Below are 26,104 nucleotides of genomic sequence, written 5' to 3'. Positions count from 1 at the left end.
TTTCAAAGGGCTGGACGCTCGGAACTTCAGAACGCACGCTGTGATTGTTTTACCAAACAATCTGACCATGATTTGAGAAGAGTAAGGGGAGAAATAGGTTAAAGGGAACTTTCTCTACCTAGCGTGCGTAGCTAGCAGTTTTGCGTGCGCGTCACGGTTTTGTGTGCGTTGGATGAGCAAAGATGCTGCGAGTTTTCAAAACTATCTTCTGTCCCAAGCCTCTCGCAGCTTTGTTGTTCATTTCTTTGAAAAAAAAATCTGCAGGCCAAAGTGCATCTTTGGTCGGATTCTTGAATAACTAATAAACTATGAATATTGTGTGTAGCAATAATATCGAGCATATTTAACATTTTGCGTGGCTCCTCTGGTGACTATTACTTGAATGAATATAAGTAATAGGAGCTCATTACCTGAACGTAACGAGATTTGAAAATGAAAACAGGGTCAAGAGATGGAAAACCCCACATAAATTTGAAACTTTCGTTAGATCTCTCTTTTTGTTTTCGCTTTGCAGCACAACTTCGGTGGGAAACAGATACGGATTAAAAAAGGAACAAACAAAAGAGAACGAGAGCTTAGTATTGCATAGGCTTATTTCTTATTGTCTACAAAAATAACCTTACCTGTCATTTTCACAAAACTGACAACCATTGTATTCTGTCCCAGTAAAATTTCAGTATTCTAATTGTGTTGGGGATAGGGGAGGTCGCTATGTAACACCACGTGATAGAAAGATCCCGCTCTTATCTTACGCCCTACTTCGTCTTCCGTTTTCTGAAGATTTACTCGACCTATTCTGGCGAATTTATTATCTTCGTCTCGTCGTCTTGTAAGCTCAGCAATGTCAAAGCCAAGGGTTTTTTTCGATATCACCATCGGCGGAAGTGCAGCCGGACGAGTTGTGATGGAGGTAAACGACTGAACAATCTTCTGCAATATTCGACAGTACAAGAAAGCGTTGTCAGACAAAAGCTTCGGTATCTTAAAACGAAAAGGTCTCTCTGTACTTCTCTTCATCCTATTTTTTTCAATTAATCGTTTTCTTACCGTTCTGTTAACAGCTCAGAAGCGATGCAGTTCCCAAGACTGCAGGTTTGTGCGAAATTTTATTTTATTTTGTTTCCTAGTTGACTGTAAGGTAATAGATAATAAGTTTAATCGTTTGCACGAAACAACTCCGATCAGTCAAATTTCACGTGTTGCTGCCGTTGAATTTCCTGGAAGAGCTCCTAATTGAACAAACTTAACTACAAACGTCAAAATTAGTCATCTCATCCTGAGTGAAACAGGATTTTGTCGTTTCGCTCAAAAAAATTTGCACCAGTCAGGTGAAAACTTCACGGCACGTGTTGTTGGGTCTTGTTGAGATTTCATATTTTCCCAGATGGTACTGTTAATTTTGAGAAACCAATTCAAGAGTCTCTTCCCAAGTCGAGCAAATTTGAGGATTAATTTAGACACATTTCAGTCCCTCCTCTTAATTATCGATGAAATTAGAGCAGTTTTTCAAAGGAGTGGTTAAACGAATGCAGAATGGAACGAGCTTTGCTTTACGATGCTGCATGATCGGATGAGAAAACTCGTGTTAATCTTTCAACCAAGTGGATGCAAAACTAGAGCTAATTGGCTAGGTCACTCACATGTACAGATTGCTCGCTTTTCGTGCGAATTCTGATTGTCACCTTAAGATCTTTTATCATCCCTCTGATTGGCTGTTGTGACGTCTTTGATTTTGAAGCTGGAGTCTGAGCAATGTTTAAGCGAGAAGAATTTGTAAGGGTTAGTCTTTCTTGCCAAGGCCTCCAGTAATCCAATGGTTTTTTTCAGTTTTTGAGTCAATGGTGCTCAAGGCAATGTAGACTCCTTGTCATGGAGTCAGACTGTGAACATTCCTATCATTTTTAGCGGCCTTACACATGCAGACATTGTTACAGTAACTAATTTGGGAGAATGGCAGAAAGCAAATTTCACTCCTTGCAACCATCACTTAGTCACTCCTTTCCACTCCTGTCAACTATTTACCTGCTAGTGTATAGGGATTTTGCGTGTTCATTTTAAGTTCCTGCTTGGGGCTCAGCTGATAGCAGTCTGCTGAGGAAGAATGTGTACTTAACCAACAGCTAAGATCTGAGACCAGATAATTTTACTAATGGCTGAAAATTGATGAAAATTAAGACTGAGTGCATAAGGTCTGAAAAAAGGTTTAAACAAATTCTGCGCATACAAGGTGCTTGGATAAATTACTTTCAAGGGTGACAAGTTGTCTAACATTTCAGTATTTGTAGGCCTTGTTTTAAAACCTTGTCAATCCAGAATTTGAATACTCGATCACCAAAAAAACAAAATATTGATGAACTATATTCTTAAATGTTTAAAACCACACCTTTTTTCGAAGAGCAGAAGAGGAAAGACAAACAATTTGCTTTAGTAATTGGCTTCTTGAATGCTGATTTCTGCTCAGAAAAGGTGATGTTCTGGATGAAAACAGAAAAAACATGCTTTTGAAGAATACATTTAAAAACAGGGGAACAAAAGGAAAAAGAAAGACAAAAAAAAATTTGCTACTGTCTTGAGTTGAATCCTGGCCCTTTACTTGCGAGGAGAGGCACAACCTTCTGTGCCAAGGGAGCAAATGTGATTTGAGACAAACCACGTGCTGTTAGTGAATGGACCAAAAGTTTTAATTCGGTGACCTTAATATTTCATCTCTTTGTAATTCCTTTTCTGAGTTCAGTAGCCCACAGCCACTTAAAATTGTATGTTTGTTCGCGTTGTTTACATTTGGGTGCTTTTATAAGAGTCAAACTCAATTTCATCAGGGAAGTGGTAATTTTGATTTTAGGTGCACAATCATTACATTTATTACAGCATTCAATGACCTATTTACTCAGGGATAAGCCTTGTGCTGGTAGCTTTTTTCTGGTCTGAAGTAACAGTCTACTAGGAATTGGTAACATGTCATGGCTGCCCTACTGGTTTCATGAGTCACATCACCCTTGATTGCTTCCAGCCACATCACCTTTAGCTCTGCAAAATGAACTCTGTATGGGTTTGCCTTGTATTTAAGGGGCCCCTTTAACTAAAAGCAGCACTTGAGAAATCCACTTGGAGAGCTGAGCCTCATAAGAGGATATTTGAGACTCATTGTGAAAACGAAGAGCAACATACACCCTTGTACCCTTTGGTGCCTATTTTTATTGGTGCACTATTGACTGGGTGATGCTTAGTGTATGGAAGTTCAGTGAAGTTTATGATACCAATAAGCTATGATCAGGGGGTTGAACAGGTCTGTCTTTGACTCACCCAGTTTTAGCTATTGTATGTTTTTTTTTAAATGATATTCCTTTTTAGAGAACTTCCGTGCACTGTGCACTGGTGAGAAGGGATTTGGCTACAAAGGGAGTAAATTCCATCGAATCATTCCCGGGTTTATGTGTCAGGTAAGTTTCTGTTACTGCTTTAGTTACAAATATAAATATTATCTTACCTAATTCTTATTAACGCTAAACTGTAAATCATTTTTTATGCTCATTAAGTTGATCTTCCCCTCATGGCCACCTTTCCACAGTAACCTCCTCATTTGTCCCAGCAAGTGTCCCACACAGTAACCCTTAATTTGTTCAAAATTGTTTCTGTCGTACACACCCCTTCCTTGCCATAACAGTCTCTTCTTTACACTGGTTATTTTAAGGTTGCTGTTGTAGAGAAGTTCAAGGGTTTTCAACATTAAGAAGTCAAATGCTAATTAAAAAATCAGATACTGATGAGTTTTCTAGACATAATGTCCTTCTTTCTATGCATGTCAAGAGCTTATTCAACATTAAGATTTTGACTGTCTCTGTCAGACTGTAGCTTATTGAGTGAGTTATAGTATGTCTCTGATAGGGTACAAGTTGTTATATATTGATTTATAGATAAAGAGCAAATGCAGCCTTTTCTTGTTGGGAATTTCTTGGCCAAAAATTGGTCAGATTTGCAAATTTCTTGTGAGATAGGAATCAAAATCCAGCCAGCCTTTTCAACCTCCTTAGGCACTTCTCTTTAATTTTAAGGATCTGCTTCCCAAATTTTCTTTAAATATAGTATATTTATGGTGCTAGGTTGTAAATGCCCTTGGACAGCCATGCATTCAGTATGAAAAAATGGAATTAAAAGGATACAGCCATCATGTAATGGATAAACAACTGTTGAGCACATTATGTACACATGTAACTTTCTTTAACCATTATATTTAACTAGGGTGGAGATTTTACTAATGGCAATGGAACTGGTGGCAAATCCATTTATGGTGCAAAGTTTGCTGATGAAAACTTTTCCTTAAAGCATACTGGTGCTGGTAAGTGTTTGCTCTGATTTTGTTTATGTTTAAGGTGAGATTTAATTTTCTTTGACTTAAAATATATTTTAAAGTATCTTGTTTTCTTTTGTTTATTTTGTTTGTTAATTAATACTTAATTTTAGGGATCCTATCTATGGCCAATGCTGGCGCCAACACCAATGGATCACAGTTTTTTATTTGCACCTCTAAAACTACATGGCTGGATGGCAAACATGTTGTGTTTGGAAGCGTTGTGGAGGGTATGGATGTCGTCAAGAAAATGGAAGCGATAGGTTCTGAATCTGGCAAAACAGCAAAGCCAGTAGAAATATCAGATTGTGGGCAGTTGAATTGAAACAACCACCTTTGATCTGCTGAACATGTAAACTGTAAAATGGTAGAGATCAGGAAATAAAACTTCAAGTTGTTTTTGCAGTTTGTTAACTATAAATTGTTTTCACTGATCTGTTAAATAAAGTTGTTTTAAAAGCGCAAGTCTCTGAACATATTCACAGAAAACTGTTAGTGGTCTGCCTTGAATGGACAATATCCAAAAATTGGAAAGGTTTGTGAGTACTCTCAAAGGGCCTTCCGTTCAATAAAACTCTAAAAGTGGAGTCAGAGATGAATGATATGTGCAAAAATTAGCCTATAACTCCAAAATCCAACCGGTGTATTTCTGTTAAGTGAAAGGAATGTTGGACAGTTTGAAGAACACTTTCTGTTTATTATGATGTTTAACTAAGTAAAAGCAGTTTATACCAAGCTTTGCTGATAAGAACCTTCTCATTAATTAAGACTGTTCTAACTTCCACTAACTATTTTAACTTACAGTCTTTTCATGTTATACAACATTTTCAACTTTGATTGGCTAACTGATATCTCAACTTATGGATGCAATTAATGACTTCCTTTGTCAACTTACAATAAATATAAATATTTGCTTAACTTAAAGCCGATGCAGTTGTCTCCAGAAACCAATCATGTTGGAAAAAAAAAGTTTAAAATATATTATCTTCACAGTTTAAAAAAAAAAACATGCCCTTGCTGTCTACAGAGGGAATTCTACATCCTTCTATTGCATTTGCCTAGATCTTGTGAAATACGACTTCTTCCTGCATGCAGTAAAACTAGTGCCTGGCTTTATATGTAATTAAATCACCCACATCAGTCTTAAAATGGTTCTTCACCCATAGCATGCCCAAGTACACTAAGTTACATGTTAAATATATATTAATAAATATCTACAAAAAAAGGACTCCAGTTATAAAGTTTTAAAATACCACTTAATAAAAGACTTTCAGGTCTTTGAATAAATATAAGGAAAAAAAACAGTTAATGTGGATTTGACCTTTCATGAATGAGTTACAAAGAGATGATCAAAATTATGTATTGCACTGCAAAGGTAGTTGTCAACTTTCCGCATTTCTAAAAATACTAAAATGTAATACGAGCTGTCTTCAGGTGGCTGAGTGTTGTTGTGCAAACCAAAACACATTTAGAATGATCCTGAAACCTTTCGTTTGCAGAAGTGATTAACATCTAATTTCTCCCTGTAACATCCATACATGATCCAGTAAAAAGCTAATGAGAATACTCAGACATATGTAGAAGTTGTCGTCTTGATATAACACCAAATTCTTGTTGCTACTTATTTACAAGGAAATGTGTTACAGCTGGAGGGAAGAATTGACGATCAGATTTTGGGAGTTACAGGGTTAATACTGAATTTACTAAATTAAACACCTTGGCAGCAAGCTGAACAAATCAATTTAAGTGTTAAGCTTAACTTAGAGGAAAGAAACTCAAACTAAATTGCCTTTGCCATCCAAATAATGTGTAAAATCATTTTAAAGAGCCCTTTGCTTTAAACATGCTTTAATCGCATTTTGCATTTGGTAAGTTGTCAAATTTTGAACAGTCTTACTTATCTTCCTCACCAAATTGTATTGAGCTCAATTATCTGGTTCTTACATCACATCCAAATCCATGTGGCTATTATCATTGGTAACCTCTTTATTAACAACTTCACTTTCATAATCAGTTTGCCCATTCTCAGTAACATCTACAGAGTCTTCCTCCCTGACTGGACCTTGCACTTCTGATGAAGTTTTGCTTTCAACATTTCCTTGTCTTGCTGATGTACTGTTACTTTCACATCCTTCTGCAGATTTGACAGAATTATCTACATCATATGTATTCTCTGTAGCCTTCCTTAACTTGAAGTCTTGCAATGTGGAAGCTGATTCTTGTGTAGCTTCTTCATGTACCTGGCTTTCCTGATCATCTTTATTCATCTCCTTATTCAAGTTCTGATTCTCAAAATCAAACTGTTGATTTGTCAATGCCTTAAAACATTTTTCATCATCGCTCCTTCTGCTACCTTGGTCAGTCACAACCTGTACCTCTAAACCACATTCAACTTCTTTGTTATCAGAAAACTCACTTGCTTCCATTGTGTCCTGAGATGCACTCGCACAACTATCAACTTGTACAACAGTCCATTTTTCATCTGGTACTGAAGGTTTGGAATCACAATTAGAGAAATGTTTTCCCATGTTTCTTCCCTTTTCAACATCCTCAGAAGAGCCTGTTGGACTATTTTCACCTTGGCATACAACAGACACCTCAGATTCACTGATGTCCTTGGTAAATGATTCTTGAAGCCTTTTACTCCCCTTCTGTTCATCAAGAGAGTTACAACCCTCTGGGTCACCATCTCGCTCGCCCACAATCAACCCACTGTTTTCAAGTTCTGCCTCTTTTGTGGACGAAACTATTGCTATCTTGAACCCATAAGATGGTTTTATTTGCAGCATAGTCCCACCTTCCAAGTTCATTAAATCTGTGTCATCAGGGGACTCTGCCCCAACCCCCTCCTCTCGCTCAAGTAAAAGGGCATCTAGGCTCTCTCTGCTGCGTCTCATTTCATGGATTTCTTCACTGATGCCTTCTAAGTTCTTCAGGGCAACTGAGTATTTTTGTTTTGCCTCCTGAAGACTTGCTTGTGTGATTTCAACTTGACGCTTGTGTGCCTAGTGAGAAGAACAACTATTAATACAAATAAATTTGGCTAAATCATAAAAGGGTGGACAATTTATTTGATTTGTTACAAGCTGATAAGAGCTGGGATGTACACAACATGTATGTGAAATTCCCAAAACATTCCTGAACAAATCATTTGCAGCACAAAAACATAGTAAATTATTTCTATTTGATAATTTATGGGTGGCTCTGAATTTCCCCTTTAATTTTGTTATACCCTGCACAAATCGTTGCTGTAATCTCAGATTAGTAAGCTAACTTCAGAGATAACTTAAAGCAAAAGTAGCAAGTCAACATTTTGAAAGGTTACACCACTGCTATCATTAGTGTCTCATTACATCAAGTGAACATTGGAAACATTATTCAGTTTCCAGACAGTTTCTGGACAGATGTACATGTATTAAAGTACAGGGTGATGGTGATAGGTGATGTTACTCAAAGGGACAAAAATGCTATGAACTATCATGTTACATGTGAGTGAAATTCATTACTAATCCGGTTTTATTTGCAAGGAATGTTTACAGTTAATTCAAGTACCTCTAATATTTGATCATACTTCATCTTCAAATCAAAATATGGCCTAGAAGTGAAGAGGGAAAAAAATTAGTCTGGTTTTACAGAGAAATTGCTATAGGTAGATCAGGTACTAAAAGGTACTAATATCAGTGAAAGTGCCTGACATTTCAACAACTTCATGTGAAGGTCATCATTACAATCATTGCTACTGATAGTCTCTAACCATGACACTAGACTTTAGCTCAAGTTGTCGAGACATCAGTCCCTAATACTGAAAAATAATCCTTTAAAGAATTCCTCTCATCTCAATGATCACCTAAATCAACTGTTACTTCTGGGTTTAATCCTTTAACTCCCAGATCAAATTTGTAATTCTCCTTACTATCAACCATACAATTCTTATAATGTTACCAGAAGTTCAGAGAATTTAGTATTGGATCAACTGAATATCCCAAAATTGATATTTTTCTATATTCTCATCACTTAGCTGGTTGATTTTGTATTGATACTGTAAGGAGAAATTCTTTCTTGGTCACTCATGGAAGTTAAAGGGCTAAAACTGACAGTATCTAACAGAAGTTCATGTTTGTGAAGACCATGATAATAATTGTATACCTTGACTTGTTGATAGCAGAATTCAGCTTTGATTTCAATTCTGTCACTTTTCTCCCAGCTTCACTGAAAGCTTGTGCTGTCTCAAGATGTTCTTTTTCACTCAAAGCTCGCTCTTTATCAGACTCCATAACCTACCATTAATAGAAGAGAAATGATTGAAACTCTCCATCATGTAAGGTTAGAAACCCAGACTTTCTGATTTAAATTCTAGTGGTCTACCAGTGAGCTAATAAATAATTGATGGTGAACTGCAGTGAAGGCGATGACCAGGTTTATATGTAACAAGCACCCAATACACTACTCAGATCAAAAAGGTTGGTAGTATCATGAAATTGACAAATTTTGAGTTCAATGTAGAAAGTTGTTATTCTCTGTGTCATATGAGTGTGCACCAGTTGCGAACACTAAAAGTTCTCTCAGTATGATTATGTTGGTCACTGAATAACATCTTCTTTCACCTAAAATGTAGGTGTAAAAATTCACCATCTTCATAGACACTATCCTTGTGCATAAGCATCACATATCAACTTCCTATCTAAGTAGTATGCAGAAAGTTTGTCTCAATGGACTTAATTGGATCTTTTTTAGAGTAATCTTTCAAAAAAAAAAATCTTTACTCACAGGTAAAACAAAAGACAAATTTTATACAGGACCCCCAACCTTAAGAACAGCTTGATTTAACATTTCTTGCCATGTTGGGTCCAGAACTTTATGCTCCTTAGATGTGGAGACAAGTTTCTGTTCTGCTATGGACAGCATTTTCTTGGCTGCCTGATGTGAGCTACAGGCCCTCTCATATTTCAGTGCAGCTTTCTGAGTTTCAATCTGTGACTAATAAAAGAAAGACGAAGTTGTCTTACTCTGAATACAAAACCATTAAATAATACATAGATTATACTTAGAAAAAATTGTTTTTTCATTTGGCCTGGGTACTTTACGCTTGGGTTTCAATCTGGAAAATTCCTCAAGCAAGTTCTTGAATTGTAATTAGACCCTTTAACTCCTATAACTGATTAGCATGTAACTTCTGCTTGTAATATTCATACATTATCCAAAAATCAGGTAAAGAGAATACTCAAACATATCACGTAGAAGTTATCTTGATCTAACACTCAATTCTCATAACCAATTAAGAAGAAATGTTTGTTAGTTAGATGGGAGAATTGGCAATCAGATCGTGGAAGTTTGAGGGTTAAGTGGACATTTAAACTTATTGTCTTATTGACATGGAGATGTGTGGCAGCTACACAAGAGAAGAACCCTTGTCCATGCCATATGTTAACTGACTGTAATAATATACATGAACAAATTATGCACATCTAATTGGCAGGAAATTAGTGAACTTTTAGTGTGACACAAGTGTAAAGTTGTAACATGAGTGAAAATTACAAACGGCGCACACGCTGATGAAATTTTGTCTGTTTTTCATGTAAATTATTAACAGTTAATGACATGATTTCTCATGCAATTTGGTGTAAATAAGCACTTGTAATTTTTCAAAGACTACAAATTGCACTTACCCTACAGGCACATGCAATTTTGTTGCACTCAAAATTGTGTACTCGAAATCATGCTGTTACCTATACCAATAAAATTACTAAAGATCACATAGAATATTCAGGTTTAATGATTGTACTTGAGAGTCAAAAAGTTCAAACCTGTTTTGCTTTCAGTACTGCATTATAATACGGCCGTGCTCGATCTATACATTTTGATCCAAGAAAGGTGGCTTGGCTTTTCAGAACATATGCTGACTCTGTCAGTGTCTGTCTGAATGTTGCTTGAAGCTCCTGAATATTTAAAAAAAAAAAAAAAGGCAAAAATAAATGATGCAAATCAATTGGAATTGTTGATAAGTAGTGGCCCTTCCATGGAGCAGCTCTTCAGTTTGAATTTGGAATTTTGAGTGTTAGTCTTTAATTGGAGGGAGGAAAAGATGAGCATATTGAAAAAAAGTTCTAGGAGCAAGGATGAGAACTAACAAAAAACAACAATCAACCACATTTGATTGATGCCATGCGCAGGAATTGAACCCTGACTGCTGTGCAGGTGAGAGGCTAAGTGCTCTCACTATTGAGACAGCCCATTTTCCAACCCAAAAAGGAATAATATTTGATACCGAAAAAAAAAAGAAGACCGTTAACATGAAGTTGTAGGGTAACTAATATATAAAGTATGCCCCTTATACACATGGCCTGCGTTACCACAGCTTATTATTATGGAACTCTCTCCCAGACACTTGCAAAACATTAAATTTTCAAGAATTCAAGTAGGAGATCCTCAGATATGAAGCTTTTCCACAAGTTATATTTTCCTCTGCATGCATAACGTTTTATATAGTTTATAAATAATATTGGAATTGTAATATAGCATATTTTATTTTATTTTAGCTTATTTTCTCGAAGATATTAGCTCTAGAGCTACACTGTGAATTTCGAATATAAATAAAGTATATGTATGTATGTATGTATCATCATTTCATCAACGGAATTTTAACCGAGTCCTTAACAGTAACCAAACCAACTTCAATATATCAAATAATTTGGAAACTTCTGATGTTCGATATTTTACCACAAATACAGTCAAATCCCTGGTATGTAGCCAGTAATTCGCAAAAGAATCTGAATAAATGCCAGTGAAAGGCTCAAACCGACGACTTCTGGGCTAAAGGCCCGAGGGCTAGCCCTCAACTTCAATGCTGAATACGTTTTATACACTAGTTCAAGCTCGTGACATTTGGAATGGACATCTTCAATATAAAATTATTGTGATCAATATCGTTAAAGAAACATTTGGCTCGATCGACCTTCAGAATCAACGTCTGCATAAATGTAAGTCTGCATCTATCTAGTACATCAAAGATAAACGCAAGCATTTATACAACTATTTTGATCGTTAAGCTGCACGTTATGATATTAATATACATATTCTTACCTCAAGATCGTGTTCCAGACGATTGATTTCTGCGGTCGAAGAGTTCAATCGCTCTAACTCCCCCTGTTTAAATATCACGAAAAAAACTCGAACACATTAGAATTGAAAAACATGTGTAGGTAATAAAGAAACACTGTTACTGTGGTAGTTTTCCAGGCAGTCAAAACTAAAAGATAAATATTAATGTGTACAACGGTAAATTTTAGGGTGTTGTAATCATTTAAGATAAACAACTGACCGTACGTGTCTAGAAACTGTCTACCTTCACTCGGGGATCTAAGACATCTTCACTGTCTTCCTCGTCTTCAGCATCGCCATCAGCGCTAAGAAATTGCACTTTACTCTCTGAATAGGTCTGCGAGGCACCTGAAGCCATATTCTAGGGCGACATAATGAAAAACAGCGGTGTAAATCGGTTATGTTTGAAACGGGCAGAAATAAGCGGTGACTCACACCAGGAGCAGATCAAAACAGGTGTATTTTGATGAGGCCTCAATCTCGAGCCCAGGCTCCTTTTGGCTTCTTGTTAGCATTATGGTCGGCAGTTGGCTTTCTTGAGAACACGTTTTCTGCCGCTTAAATTATTTTCCACTTCAAAACGTCAATTATTGTTTCTGAAGATGTAATTACTTTAACAGAATCTAGCAGAATATTTGGGAAGGACTGAAATGGGAGCAATGTTAAAAATCACACAAGGTGACACTTTTCAAAGCTGGCCTTTTGGAGTCCACAGCCAATGATTCAACTCAGCTGATCGACATGACCTCCGATAATGTCTGGTTCAAATATTTGTTATTTTGTACCAAGGCGATGGCGCGTTGCCGTTTTTGCCGTTGTGCTGTTGATGTTTGCCTATCTTCTCCTTGAACCGATGATCAAATCAAATTTGCCGAGTGATGTCGGATGTGAATACGAAATAAAAGACGTGATTGTAACGCCAGAATCACTCGGAGTAGGCCATTGCCCTGTCTGTTTTGGTCGCAATGAATCTATCTGTGAAGGTGTTATACACAATACTGTACGGTTACGCCGTAAAAAGAGGGCTTCATTGGGAGATAAGTGGAAACCAAAAGCTCTTGGTATATTGAATAAAGACAGAATTTCGATCAAGCATTTAGGAAATATCAGCGAGTTCCACAAGCTTGATAATGAATTGTGTAGCATGGTGGGAACGGTAAATGCTCCATGCGAAAATGATGTAGTTCGGAAACCGTTCCTTAATCTTTCATCAATAGAGAGGTAAGTGATGTTTTATCAAATTTTGAAAACTTCACTTTTTATTGGGATTTGTTACTAAATATTGATCGAAGTGTCAAAACAAGTGCTATTGCTACTATACTATGTATTGTACGTCACGCAATGCAAAACAAAAATATTTTTCAAAACAAATTATGGAGCTAATCCAGGCAAAAAAAAAATGATGGTCTTAGCAGGATAAGTGCCTTTTTTAGTGTAAACAAATATTGAGTAATGTCGGAGGTTGAGTGTGACACCTATTATACTCTTAAGGAGAGTGTTAAGAGGCTCTCCCCCAAATACTGATCAGGATTACCCAAAGAACCTTCCTTAATACCGATCATTTGGTTGCGCTAAGTAGTTTTATTGTTTTAATTATGGAAGGGCACAGCCTTAATACACGTTATGTTTCCTTCCAGTGATAATAGAGATTACAAAGAATCAAACAAAATGGCTAGAAAATCCCACTTGTGTGTCTCTCTGTGAGTCACTTTATTTGACAGAATAGTATTACATATTATCACTATTATTACATCACTGGCAGTACCCATGGGCAATATGAAGCAAATCCTGTGATCTGTTTAGCTACCTGAGTGGACAAGATGGGCCCATCTTGTCTGCTCTTGATTGCTTGCTTTGGTCCCATGCTAGATAGAATATTCCTTGGAGAAAACTTACAAAAAGGTTCATAATTTGGGGGCAGTGTCGCTGATAGAGTTGCAAAAAGTGGTTGAAGACAATCAAAATAAAGAAAAGGAAAAAGACTCCCATGGGTTTATTGAGCTACAAAACAGTTGACTGTCTTTCCCTTCTCTCGAAATAAGCAAGTCATTCTTGATGCTTAATGAACTTAAAAATTAAATGCAAAATCTTTGCTCTGAAATAAATCCTTTATTGACCAAGTTTTTTTTTGGTAAAGATGGCTTAATTGATATTAGCGTCATTGTTTTATGAACCTTGACTTAGTCTCAGTCCAAAAAAAAAGTTTTTAAAAAAACTCAGCAAATTTCAAGCTATCTTGACCTCACACTTGATCAATAACACATAATTATATAGTATGTTCAGTGTACTCTCCAAGTACAACTTTATAACTTAGTTTTTTCAACCCTCAAAATTGATGATATTTTCAGTTTTAATGGTGTTATCTTTCTTAAATTAACTTAAATTGGTAATGAAGAGAATTTGGTCAAATGAAGGGGTCCTTGGAATGAAGCGCTAAGTGACTTCTGATGCAAAATTTACCTCTCCCTATGTTCACAAGATAATACCTTACAATTTTAAAGCCATTAGGATAATTTTGGAGCATATCATGGGCTGTGGGCTTTCTTCTGCACACTAGACTGCAAGTGTTTTCTTTTTCTCTTGAGGAAGGGTGAGAACTATTCTCTTGAAGTTGAGCAAAAACTTTGGTTAGAAAAGATAGCGATGAGATGCAGCGTAGACTATGCTTAATTAATTCTGGCTCATGCATCTTATTTCCTTACACCTCTAGGAACATGTTACGCCTCTAGGAACATGAAAACTCGATACTTCTCTTTGTCTCTCAGTGCACCCCTTCAGATAAAAATCCTGATGCTGACAATTTTTTTTTTCTCATCATCTGTTAGTTTGTATTGTTGTAGTAAAGAGAGGTTACATATACAAGTTAATGATTCCTTATTGTTGAAGGTTAAAACAGTTATGTTTTAATTTACAGTGTAATGAAGGAAACCATGTATTGTCCATCAGAGAGATTCATCTCCAAAGTTAAAAATATTTATATAGGAGAGAAATTACAAAAGAGCCAAACCAGTCTTAGAACTCTGCATCTTACTTCCACACTTTATGTGAACCAGGAACCCATAATTTTTCAGGTGAGCAAATGCTATCCATTAATGTTTGTAGCCTTTTTCTCCCGTTCTTTAACAAACTGTCCAAAGTTTTTGCATTCTCTAACAAAACTTGTTCAAAGTTGTGGGCCAAAATACAATTTATGTCTAATGCTAGGATCAACGATGCCCAAATCATTCTTTGAAAAGGAAATTATGGAAATACAGTGGAAAAAGACAATCATTGTTCTTAAAATCCTCATGGTTTTAATTTTAGTGAATCGATTGTAATTGAGTACGATATTTTCTTCCTTTTTGTATCTTTTTTTGTAGGTTTTTCCTTCTGAAAAGGGTTGGCCTTTCCCCAAATTCTATGGAGCTTGTGGCAGAGTGATTATAGTTGAGGATGCAGGACTTCCTCTTGATTATTTTTTGTCATATCCCTGGATAGAGAGAGCAAAGCTGGCCCTTGCAGTAATCAAGATTGCAAAGCAGCTGTCAAATAATCCAGAAGATTGGGGATTGTATATGACAGAGATAGCACTGGATAATTTTGCCGTATCAAATGGAACAGTGAAACTTGAAGATGCAGATGGAATTTTAGTGGCTGATCTATCAGGTTCAGGTATCAAAGGTAAGGTTAGCAATACTGTGTAATTTTGTTTTTTGAATTCTTCTACGTACTAAGAAAATTTGGTTCTATCAACTGACAAAGTACTAATCCACTCTAGTGTATTAAACCAAAATTATCTTGTCTACTCTCCCTATGATGCAGCACCACAGTTTCTTGAGAAACTTGCCCCCTTTATTAATTTTTCTTTCAAATACCAACTTACTGGTGAGAAGAGCAATAACAGACAATAGATTTTTTAGGGTCAGTTAATGAACAATCTAGATTGAATGTAGGGGCTACATGGTGAAATGCATTTTGACCCCTCTATCCCTGGGGTAACTAAGGAGTACTATCTTCTTTTGATATCCATACACTATCAAACTTATGGGTGATATGAATAAGGAAATAAAAGATGAAGTAGAGGATATCATCTATTTAAAACTAAATTCTTGGAACTAACATAGTAAGAAATGTCTTGATAACAGACAGAAAGGAGAGTTACAGATAAATTAGAAACATCTAGAAGTAGAACCTTACCATGACTTGCGCTAACTCTATTTTATAGCCGAAAGAGAAAAGACTGTGGATGTTTGTGACTGGGAAGAGACAAATTGCTTGTCCTCACACCCGGCTGAGCTCTGCAGAGGAGTCATACGAGATCAAAATTATTATGCAGTTTGCCGCAGTGTGTTATCAGATATAGGAAGTGGAAAAGGACTGTTACACTCCCCTCCTGAAGAAGGGGAGTTTAACAATTTGCTCCAGGAGGCACTGACAGAATGTGTTACAGCACAAACATTAAAACGAAAAGAAGCTCTTGATCTGGTAGTGAGTTTACTTCAGAAGCAAATTGAAACATGATAAAATGCTTAAGCATGATGTTCATAGTAAACAGGTAGCTGCAATAATTCAACTTCTTATCCTTTCCAAACTCAATTGTTATTGTGCCTTTTCATTAACAGGAGACCTGTTAATTGACCTTTCCTTTGTGGAATTGTTGGGATGTAAGTGTGATATTTCACAGGGCTCCCAGCATTCTAAGACCACTTTCCTTGTGTGCTGATTGGCAATTTTTTTTTGTCTCTGCTTTCAGATGTCAGAAACATTTATTTAACCCTTTAACTGCCAAGAGTGACTAGCATCTAATTTCTCCTTAAAAGCTCAACCCTGAATTACACATTAAGGTAAAAAGATTAAAGGAAATTATCACTAACTAAAGAAACTCTTGAATGTTAGGTAAATTCTCCTTGTCAGCACCTTAGGAAATGTATAGAGAACAGTAGGGAGAATATGAATACTGATGTAAGGTTGTAAAGGGGTTGTGGTTGCTGGGTGGTAGACACTTTTGTGATGAGTACATCCTAAGACCAAAACTAACTGACCTACCACTGACAGTGATTCAGAACAACTTTCAACTTCACATGGAGCCAATGGAAAACTCATAGGAAAGGCATGTTAACTATGTAAAGGAGCAAAGAATATCAAAGTACCAGTGCAAAATTATCATTTTCAACACTTAATCTACCTGCAGTGCAGCTCAAAGATAAGGGGACCAAAATGTGCCCACTTAGAACTAGTCCAAGACCAGATGCAGACTAGTCTTGACAGACAAAGCAGATGCATCCAACAGTAGATGCGTCTGCTTAATAAGTATGTTAATGAGCTAGCTGATTGTTTTCTCTATTGTGGAATGATTATTGTTTATTTCAAAGGGCATTGTATTGGCAGAGTTTGTGTCCCTGAAAAGCATTTGTCTTTATGATTATTTATGCATCTATTTGCAGCTCCCTGTGTTAAACTGCTGGTGTTTTATATAATGCTTTTTGTTTCAGTATTCTCTGGAATCTTTATTTATTATTATAAGTGAAATACTTACTATTTGTGGTAATATATATAAGTTATTTAGGCAAACTTAACTCTCAAGACAATGGCACAACTATTAATATAACACCCTGTTTACCAAATTATTTGGATGCAATAGGGTCATATTTACATGTCATTGAGCAATTTCTTAAGACAGACATTCATTCATACTTGGTATAATTATAGAACACTTTGGACAAGCATCCAGTCTGTGCTTAAGTCTCAATTATTGTTATATATTTTGTAATAGACAGAGTAACCAATGAAATAATATTAACTGGTTACCTTCAAATAAGATGTTGTTTAATTTTTTTGGCAGGATGAACAGTTTTTTGCGACCCCTTATGCGCCAAACGAATGGTAAATAATTAGGAATTTTTTGACATGCAGATGAAATGTATTTACTGTTATTTATTGTTAAAGTAATGAAAGAATTAGATGAAATTTTTTTTTATTTTTATGAGCTACTTAGTAGCCAGAGTAGATATACGTATCAAGTTCATATGGAATTACAGAGAATTAGCTTATATCTTCGAGAAATAATAATTAAAATAAACATTAATAAAAACAAAATAATGCAAAAGAAAGGAAGTAGTGTGTGTATATATATATATATATATATATATATATATATACACTTATATATACACACTTATATATATATAACTAACTGCAGACAGTACTGTTTCGGCCTTCTGGACCTCATCAGTGCAGTGCTGATACTAGGATGGAGGTAAGGCCATAAAGCCACCCCAAGTGATCTCACACATGTGGTATGATCTAAGCCATGCCAGAGTGCTCAAACTAGAAAAACTAGTGAGCATGCATATATATATATATGTACACACACATACAAGATCTACAATAACCGTGCAAGACCTCTACTTTTCTTTTACTGGATTAAGGTATCTAGGCCTTGTATTTGTCTTCTATTTAATGATATACCTCGAAGCTTTGTTGCAGTGTTGTTACTTTATTAAAGTTTTGTTAATGACAATCGAAAATTAGGAAATGATTAACTAAGAGATTACTGTTGTCCTAATTTAAAACCATTATTTTCAGGAATCTCTCGGGGACATGAGAAGTAGTCTGCAGAGCAGCCTTAATTTGTTTTTTTGCGTTTTTTAGTGAACGGAGGCGAGCGCGAATTGTGAGTCACGCGCGAGGAAGGAACGCTGGCAGGCGTTAATTTTTTTTCGCGCTTCTCCCTTCGCGCGTGACTCGCACTCTCCTCCATTCGCCTTGCTCAAAGACGCAAAAGAAAAAATTCGCCTATTCTGCAGCCTATGCGAAACGAGAGGTTCATCTGAGGTGCCGCACGGAATTCCTCGCATTTTGCGGAAGTCGGGAGAGAAAAAATTAAAAGTTGTCACCTCACTAAAACCTCCGGAGAGAGCCCTCCCTCCTTAAAACATGTTTCATGCCCTTAGTGCGAGTCACTTCTCTGAAAAAGTGTGTTATGCAAAAGTCAGAAAATCCTCCTTTTGACACTACTTTACTCACCTTTCTTTTATCTTTCACGCTAAAAGAAAATATTTTGAACTTCTATAGGAACATCTCAAGGCGTACTGCCAAACAATCATAATTGCCCAGTAATATCCCGCGAGAACAAGAGACTCGCGGGTAAAATCTAGGATGAGAACTGGGATGACAGGTGATCTGGATGCAAGGAATATCGCTAAAAAGCTCATCATAGTTCTCAGTGGTATAGTCGGTTGGTTCTAAAGTACCCAGTCACTTCGCCGACATTTTAACTCCCTGACACCATAAGTCAAGTCGCCGACACCTAAGGTAAACTCACCGACAGTCCCTCTTTAGTCTTTGGTAACATACCAAGTAACAAATATTAGGGAGTTTAAGAAAACCACGATAGCAACGCGGCAACGGGAACGTCACTTAACAAAAGGTTTAATGAGCAGAACAATGACTGTTTACGTGCGTTAAAAAATTTTTGTAGATTTCTCTGCGTCCTCTGCAAAACAACAACGTGTAATGACCAAACTTTGCGCTGTCTGGAGAACGTGAACATCGACGGCTAATTTTTTAAATTTCTATTTCTAATTTAAAGCTGTGTTCCATTTTCAGTTTCGAGATAGTTTTGACCGTGAAAAACAAATTAAATGACTTTTGAGTATATCGCGAGATTCGTAGGTAAAATAAAGGTTCGCGTTTTAACCGACGTTGTCCACGGCGTCGCCGTCGTCGTCGTCGTCGTCGTTTCTTAAATTCCCCATTACTGTTGGCGAGTGGACCATTGGTGTCCGTGAGTTCTTAAATTAATGGCGTCAGCCAGTTATCATGTCGGAGAAGTGACCGGTAACCCTGTATATCGACAGTGGTAGAGCATCGAAGCGTGAGGGTCCAAGCTTTGAATCTTTGTTGGGTTTTGGGTTCTTCTCTTTAACACGTGCTCGTCATGAGAAAATTCGCATCTTTTTCTAAAATGTTGGAGCCCTTTTTTTAGTGCTCATATTGAGGTAAACTGTTGGGAAAAGCTTTCAAAAGTTTACTCCTGGAGCGAAACGACTTATTATCTGCGGCCAAACGACTTCGATTTCTCTCGGTAACGAAACGACCGTAAACCATTTGCACTTCTCAAATTGAAATCACCTGGCATCTCTGAAAATGCATCTGATATTGTCAAGAAGTTTAATTGGACGAACTTCTGTGAACTTTAATGACTGTCTAGTGTGTGGTCTATATAATATTTAGCCTCAACATAGGGTCAAGATCACCCTATTTACTAAAATAAACACCAAGAAAAGTTTTAAAGTATTTTGATTCCAGTTAATAGACGATGACAATTTACAAAATAAACAAAGAGTTCAAATTGAATTTATACCTTTCGGCAGTTGTGCTGAAGGAATAATTTTTTAAAATTCCCTTCTGGAAGGAGAAAAGGGAGTTAGTTTCCGCGCGATGTTGGAGTGCGCTTTTCCTGTCAGTAAAAGTCTTCACTTCTGCAGTCTCAAATAGTCATAATAAAAAGGTTTAGTATGCGGTTTTCTCTTGAGGATGAAGTTTACACTAAAGTGATTAGTGTAGAAAAAATATACTGGCGAAACTAATTAAACCTTTTTTTTGGCTATTAGGACATCGGCACTGCAGTAAGATAACACAATCTGCTCAAACAATTAAAAACCATCAATGATTCTTTGTTGTCAAGAAATTGTTCCTGTAGTTCAGGTACTGTAGACTTGGTCTTCGACTGTCTGTGCCAACAATGACAAGGACGAAAGAAAAAAGAGATAAAGTCTAACCGCAATAATTTATCTCGATGTTATCAAAAAAAACTTCCTCTGGAAAACAAGGCAGGTTAGTACGATTGCTATGCGAAGCTCTCTGCAGCCCGTGGTTGATCAGATAAATGCTCTCCACGTCAAATAACTGAATTGAGAGAGCTTCCGCTCTGATCATTTCTCATGTTACATAGCCATACCAGACTAATAAGTGAACGCCTCTTTATGATAAAAGCGAAGTAGCGGAGATATTTTCAACGCCCTGGCGTGTTGCGAGAAGATCATTTAACTTGGAACATCAACAGAACTCTAGGTGGCGGCTTGAATCCGCAACGATTTGGAAGAAAATGGAGACCGAGAGACTTTTTTACATCTCCGTGCTTCTGTGTTTATTTTGCATCTGCCAGGTGAGCACGTTGAATGCCTGTTTAGAATGAACTCCTTGCCGTCTTTATGATACTATCGATTAGGAGGGTTAAGAACGAATAAGCATTGATGACAAAATCAAAGTGACAAAAAATTAACTCCTGGTGTTGGAAACCGACTTAGTGAAGCATTACTGCGCGGTTGTTTAGCAAGAGGCTTACCTCAAATAATGCTGGATAACTGTTTTTCTAGAGTGGATTAATCGATCGGAAAAGCTGCTTTCTTCGAGGGATGTAAAACAAAATGCTCAACAAACGGACGGGTTTTTTTCGTCCCAAGCCACACTTATGGCGCCCCATGTGTACTAAGCAGAATCATTGATATCTGACCTATTTATGGTAATTCTGACTCACGGACTAAATCAGAACCTTCCACCTCGAGAGAAGCTGCATTTTCAAGTGCATTGATAATCCCTGTGTGAGAGTTTGCACGATCAATATTTATTCTTACAGATATTTAGAGATTGATGTTTATAACTTTTCTCAATAAGAGCAGAAACAATAACGTTCCTTGTTAACAGATTTCCCTTGTCGATTGACTAGAACACATTTTTGTATTCACCAGTTTCTTAACTCAAAATGGCCGAGCTTCTGCAAAGAAAACATACCGAAGAATTTCCTTTCGCCTAGTGTAAACACCTCTAAGTACCTTGGGGAATTTTGAAAAATTAACAAAAATATCAGTGATTGATGATTGTTATGACACTCAATCAAGACAAAGGAGGTCAGTTCCTAATTCATCTGGAACCTATCTCGCCTACCTCATTAGTTTCAGAAGTCAAATTTAGAGGAAAATTCCACCTCTCGATACAAACGAAATTCCCTTTGGTACAGGTTTTCCTGTTGAGAGCGAGTTCGTACTTTTTTTGATTTAATATCGATTTATACAGTTAACTGGAATGTACATTTTTCGTACCGTTTAGGAAATCATTATCCATAACCTGTAAGCCAGCTGATTTCTTGTAAAGGAATCCATAACAGACTCTGAGCTGGATTCTGTCTAAAAAGCTCTTGAAAGTTATTGAAACCTCTTGAGTTTTTAATGGGCGTAAAATAGAATGCTTTAGTAAATGCCTCAAATCCTCTTGATATTTTGATACCGAATACCTTTGAATCATCGGAGGTTCTGGTATTCGATGAGCTGTTTCTGCTTTGATTTGCAAATGTTTTGCAGCGTTTTTTAGATTTTTTCATTGTTTTTTTTTAAAAGCATACTAGCCTACTGAGATGACTCACTGGCATGTGAGGGTATAAATGAACTCCAGAAACTCTTTTGGGTAGAAATCTTTCAACACAAATACCTTTGCCGCTTTCGTCGCTTTCACAGATCATAACATAGCGATTTAAATGATTCAATGATTAAATTTCTCCAAGGGTACCTTGTTGTGGGCCTGTCTACAAGATCTTAAAATTCAGCCAACATGGAAACCCAAATGCCCGTATAGTGAAGATAAACCTATATTTATCGGAAATGAGGTATAGATTTTTTTAAAATGTTTTTTCTATAAGGATTGCAGCAATGATAAAAGACCAGCTGTTTCGTTGATTGCAGTGACCCAGGTCATAAATTCGTTAATTCTGCCTGGTTGTTTTCTAAGATATGACAATATGATAAGTAATATTTTTAGAAATTTTAAGGATTAACCCGGCTAGATACATGTTTTTGCCACGAAACTTCTTGAATGTAATGCGGTAAAATTTGAAAGACACCGCCATCAGCGACCTTAAAGCCGCAAAACTTTTAAGTTCTTGAAGTGAATTTTCCCTTGACTTTCCAGCAACTAATAAAAATTACGTAGATCGAGGTTTTAGGATCCTCGAATCTCTGACTTAAGACTTCTGCTTCCCTTCTCTTGTTCTAAATTTGTTTAGCATGTTACAAATCCGCTAAATAGCTCTCAGTCGTCTCGAATATCAAGCTTAAGCGGTCGGCTTTAAGACCTATCAGGGTGGTCTTTGCACATGGGCGTGATACCTGATCCACTCGAGAAAAACACATCTCCCCGCAGCTTTCTTCCGGACACTGGACAGAGAAATGCAAATGACTCATGATAGACTTTGAACAGTCAGTCTATCTAGGCACAATAAATCCGTAGCGCGAGTCTAAAAAGAATGGCTCATGAAAGACTTTGAACAGTCAGTCTATCGCGGCACAATTATGACGCAGCGCGAGTCCAAAAGGGAAATACCTCGCTACCCCGGAACTCGTAAACATTTTTTTCGTGGCCGTCTGCTACTACTGTCTCTTCGAATTGATTATTCGATGTTTAGGCTTCTGGAAGAGGGGGGGAAGGGATTTAGGCTGTAGTTGCGCTTGATTCTTTAATCGCTTGAGTTTTAGTCGACCTGGAGCTTGGTGGAAAGGACGTGACGGCTAGAACGAGGGGACCACAAGGAAAGGGGCGCAACGAGAACAGAGCGCCTATTCTTCGTGTGGTCTTCCTTCGTCCTTCGTCCAAATAAAGTGGATCGGAATGAAAGTATCGCTCGCATGCAATTAGCTGAAGGCAACCATTTGAAAGTGTCAAAATTTCGTGCTTGTTATATTTAAACAGACAAGGTGCTTGTCTCATAAAACGACAATCGGAAGTGACTGGTTATCTCCACGAGAAAATAACTCCATTATTTTCTCATGCAATCACCAAACCCAACTTATCTGAAAGTATTGTAAGAAAAAATTCCAATTCGGGAGAAGATTCCAGGACTTTTTATCTCGGCAGGTGGATATTTCATCACCCATATCCTGTTTTTCGCCCTTAGAGGGCTGATTTAGACAGCAAAGTTTGTTTCGCCTAGTTTCTATGATCTGCGAGGTCGTTTTGAGAGTTTTTTTTTAACGGTGGAGCTGTAGGTACCTGGAAAAAGGAGATGGAGGCTCGAGAAATTCACATTAACAAGCTAAGCAGGATATATATAGTTTAAAACGGATTAAGAATGCTGTACCAACACAATGCGAGCCCATGTATTTTACTCTATCAGGTGCACGGACAGGACGAAGATCCTTGTAAGGGTGTGGTCTGTCCAAGGGGGCGAATGTGTGTGTCCTCCACGGACAGCGGTGAAAGCTACACTACTTGCGAGTGTCCAGAAGAATGTTCATCAGACTCTGAACCGGTTTGTAGCTTTTATCATAGAGAGTTCAACAACCGATGCGAAATGCACAGGTACGCATGCGCACACGACCTGACAATGAAAGTAATGAACCGAGGAAAGTGTCCGACAGAGAGTAAGTGAAGCAGGTGTTACTTAATCTACCAGTTATCTTGTGATAAGTCGTTGACGAAGATATACGAGTTTAATTAATAGAAGAAAGTGAGAAATCATGAAAACCGACAAGTCTTTTTAACCCTCTGGTTTTTCTCGATTCGTATTTTTCCGTTAGTTTTTTTAAACGTTTACTGTTGATTGCATGAGATTGATGAGAGCTTAAAGCCAGTGACATCCTAACCGGTGTAGGGTGAGAAGAATGGTAGGAAGGGTGGAAGTGTTGTTATTTTTTCTTACTATCCTCTCCCCTCCCTCCCTCCCCCCCCCCCCACCCACGCGCTCTGTACTCGAAACTTCAACAATTTCAATTTGTCGTAAGTGATTAGGCGTTAATCCTTTAACTCCCATGAGAAACCAAGACAGAATTTCTCCTTACAATACCAATACAATATCAACCAGATAAATCGTGAGGAAAGAGAAAAATATCAATTGGGGGATAATGAGTTGATCTAATACTAAATTCTCTGAACTAACATTAGAAGAATTGTATGATTGAAAGTAAGGAGAATTACAAATTTGGTCTAGGAGTTAAAAGGTTTAGGAAACACAGACGGTTAACTCTGTACCGACTTAAACTCGCGATGAGGCCTTAATTCAGTTTGTAACCTCGCGTAAGAGATAGAGGGCAGGCGAGAACTATTGTCGATCCCTTCTGTTCAGACTTCCCACAGCAAGCCCACAGGTTCCAAAGGCGCCCTATTTGTGTTTCCTCAATAATTTGTCACGTCAAAATACGATGCAGTCAGAATTAATGGTTGAAACGCATAAATGACATCTTTTTCAGATCAGTATGCCTGTTTAGACCAGTTTCTGCTTCAGTTCCCGACTCGCTACCTAGAATGGATCACAATCGCACGAGAACATTCCATAGACCCCACCACCTCGTTGGACTTCAATGCACGAGCCGACGGGCTCACTGAAGACGAACGTAAAGAAATTTTGTCGGTGAGTGCGTAGTTAGGGGTGAATCCAGAAATTTTTGATGGGGGGGGAGGGGAGGGAAGGGGTTGACTTACAAGTTACTCAGGACAATCCGAAGAGGGCCTCGCATCATATCCTTTATTGAAATTTTTTCATTTCTTCTTTTATTTCAGTGGGAATTTGAGTACATTGACCGGGACAAAAATAACGTTCTGGATACAGCGGAAATTCAAGATGTATTTTCTGACGTTCTTGATTTCGAGCCATGTCTCTATGGCTTTCTCAAGTCGTGTGATCTAAACGAGAAAGAGGGAATTGATAAGCGCGAATGGGATTTCTGCTTTCCAAAGACAGGTATTTCTAGAACAATCAGAAATATTCAAACAATTCATTCCTAAAGTAAAAAAAAGATGTTTTCTCGAGCTGTAGAGAAGCTCGTATATGGTATACCACGCCTGAACGTTATCTGTAGTTTCTTAATCTTGAATAAATATTGTCGTGTTGTGTTACATTATGTAATGTTACGTTACCGCGGCTACGTTGTGTTATGACAAGTACTCAGGTAGTTCGGTTATTAGAGCATTACATTGCGTGCAGGCCATCATGATCAGCGCTTCGGTTCAAATGTTCCTTCGTCCGCCAGCTGGCGAGACATCCGCAGTCTGCAAAGGGTCTGTCATTGAGTATTAGCCAGATTCCCGGCAAGCCTCTCCCAGACTCGTCGCATATTTCTCCAAGGGCAGAGAAAGGCGCGTCTCGCATGGCTATTATTGGCTATTGTCAGGAGAATTCTTTTGCTATTTCAACATCCGAGCCGGAACGCGTAATCGTAAGAACTTCATTTCAAATCGGCAAGGTTGACGCAGATGTTTCTTTCTGTCCCTCGCTCGAAACAGATGTTTGAAGTCTTTCGTGGTACTTTATCTTGGTGTATGAATCACATATGGGAAAATGTTTACATTTCAGTTTTTGTTTACTTTTCAGGTACTGCTTTCGAGACCAGGAAATGAAAAGGCTTCAACTCACGATTTGGAAAATACATTATTGTACAATTTGTTTGACTGGGAGATTGCTGAATTTTCTCATAATGTTACGTTAAGGCTGGAAGAGCCAAATTTGTTGAACGTTTCAGTTTGTGTTTCGTGCTTGTCACGAACGCTATTAGATGTTTAGTTAGTTCATGTAGGTCACGGAATAAACACAGGCAGACGGGCACAAAAAGCAGATATGTTCACTCCTTCCCGTCCCTACTTTTCTTTGCCTCTGACCATTAGAAATTACTAAATAAACGAGAGACTACAATA

At 37.4% G+C, this 26,104-nt stretch overlaps 4 protein-coding genes across 4 annotated transcripts; 3 read left to right on the top strand and 1 right to left on the bottom strand.

Moving 5' to 3' along the window:
* The first annotated feature begins 739 nt into the window (after positions 1-739).
* Positions 740-4,762, top strand: LOC113679698 (peptidyl-prolyl cis-trans isomerase). Its single transcript, XM_027196664.2, has 5 exons — positions 740-910; positions 1,062-1,092; positions 3,352-3,440; positions 4,240-4,336; positions 4,462-4,762. Exons 1-5 carry the CDS (start codon positions 842-844, stop codon positions 4,671-4,673), a joined length of 498 nt encoding a protein of 165 aa, XP_027052465.2. The 5' UTR covers positions 740-841; the 3' UTR covers positions 4,674-4,762.
* A 262-nt stretch (positions 4,763-5,024) lies between these two features.
* Positions 5,025-11,923, bottom strand: LOC113679695 (SH3 domain-binding protein 5). Its single transcript, XM_027196660.2, has 7 exons — positions 11,691-11,923; positions 11,429-11,491; positions 10,153-10,284; positions 9,155-9,325; positions 8,495-8,625; positions 7,901-7,943; positions 5,025-7,353 (listed from the first exon to the last, which is right to left on the bottom strand). Exons 1-7 carry the CDS (start codon positions 11,802-11,804, stop codon positions 6,289-6,291), a joined length of 1,719 nt encoding a protein of 572 aa, XP_027052461.2. The 5' UTR covers positions 11,805-11,923; the 3' UTR covers positions 5,025-6,288.
* An 11-nt stretch (positions 11,924-11,934) lies between these two features.
* LOC113679696 (divergent protein kinase domain 2A) lies at positions 11,935-17,945 on the top strand. Its single transcript, XM_027196661.2, has 4 exons — positions 11,935-12,667; positions 14,361-14,517; positions 14,806-15,106; positions 15,651-17,945. Exons 1-4 carry the CDS (start codon positions 12,201-12,203, stop codon positions 15,944-15,946), a joined length of 1,221 nt encoding a protein of 406 aa, XP_027052462.2. The 5' UTR covers positions 11,935-12,200; the 3' UTR covers positions 15,947-17,945.
* Positions 17,946-20,112: 2,167 nt separating this feature from the next.
* LOC113679660 (testican-1) lies at positions 20,113-26,102 on the top strand. Its single transcript, XM_089182557.1, has 5 exons — positions 20,113-20,594; positions 23,592-23,838; positions 24,664-24,824; positions 24,974-25,154; positions 25,785-26,102. The coding sequence occupies exons 1-5, from the start codon at positions 20,535-20,537 to the stop codon at positions 25,808-25,810; spliced, it is 675 nt and encodes a 224-aa protein (XP_089038683.1). The 5' UTR covers positions 20,113-20,534; the 3' UTR covers positions 25,811-26,102.
* The last annotated feature ends 2 nt before the right edge of the window (positions 26,103-26,104 follow it).

This window comes from Pocillopora damicornis, chromosome 9 (genome assembly GCF_964200805.1).
Source record: "Pocillopora damicornis chromosome 9, jaPocDami1.2, whole genome shotgun sequence".
NCBI classification, from domain to species: Eukaryota; Metazoa; Cnidaria; class Anthozoa; order Scleractinia; family Pocilloporidae; genus Pocillopora; species Pocillopora damicornis.
Note: the sequence above shows the minus strand (reverse complement) of the source record. Positions and strands in the feature narration are given on the sequence as shown.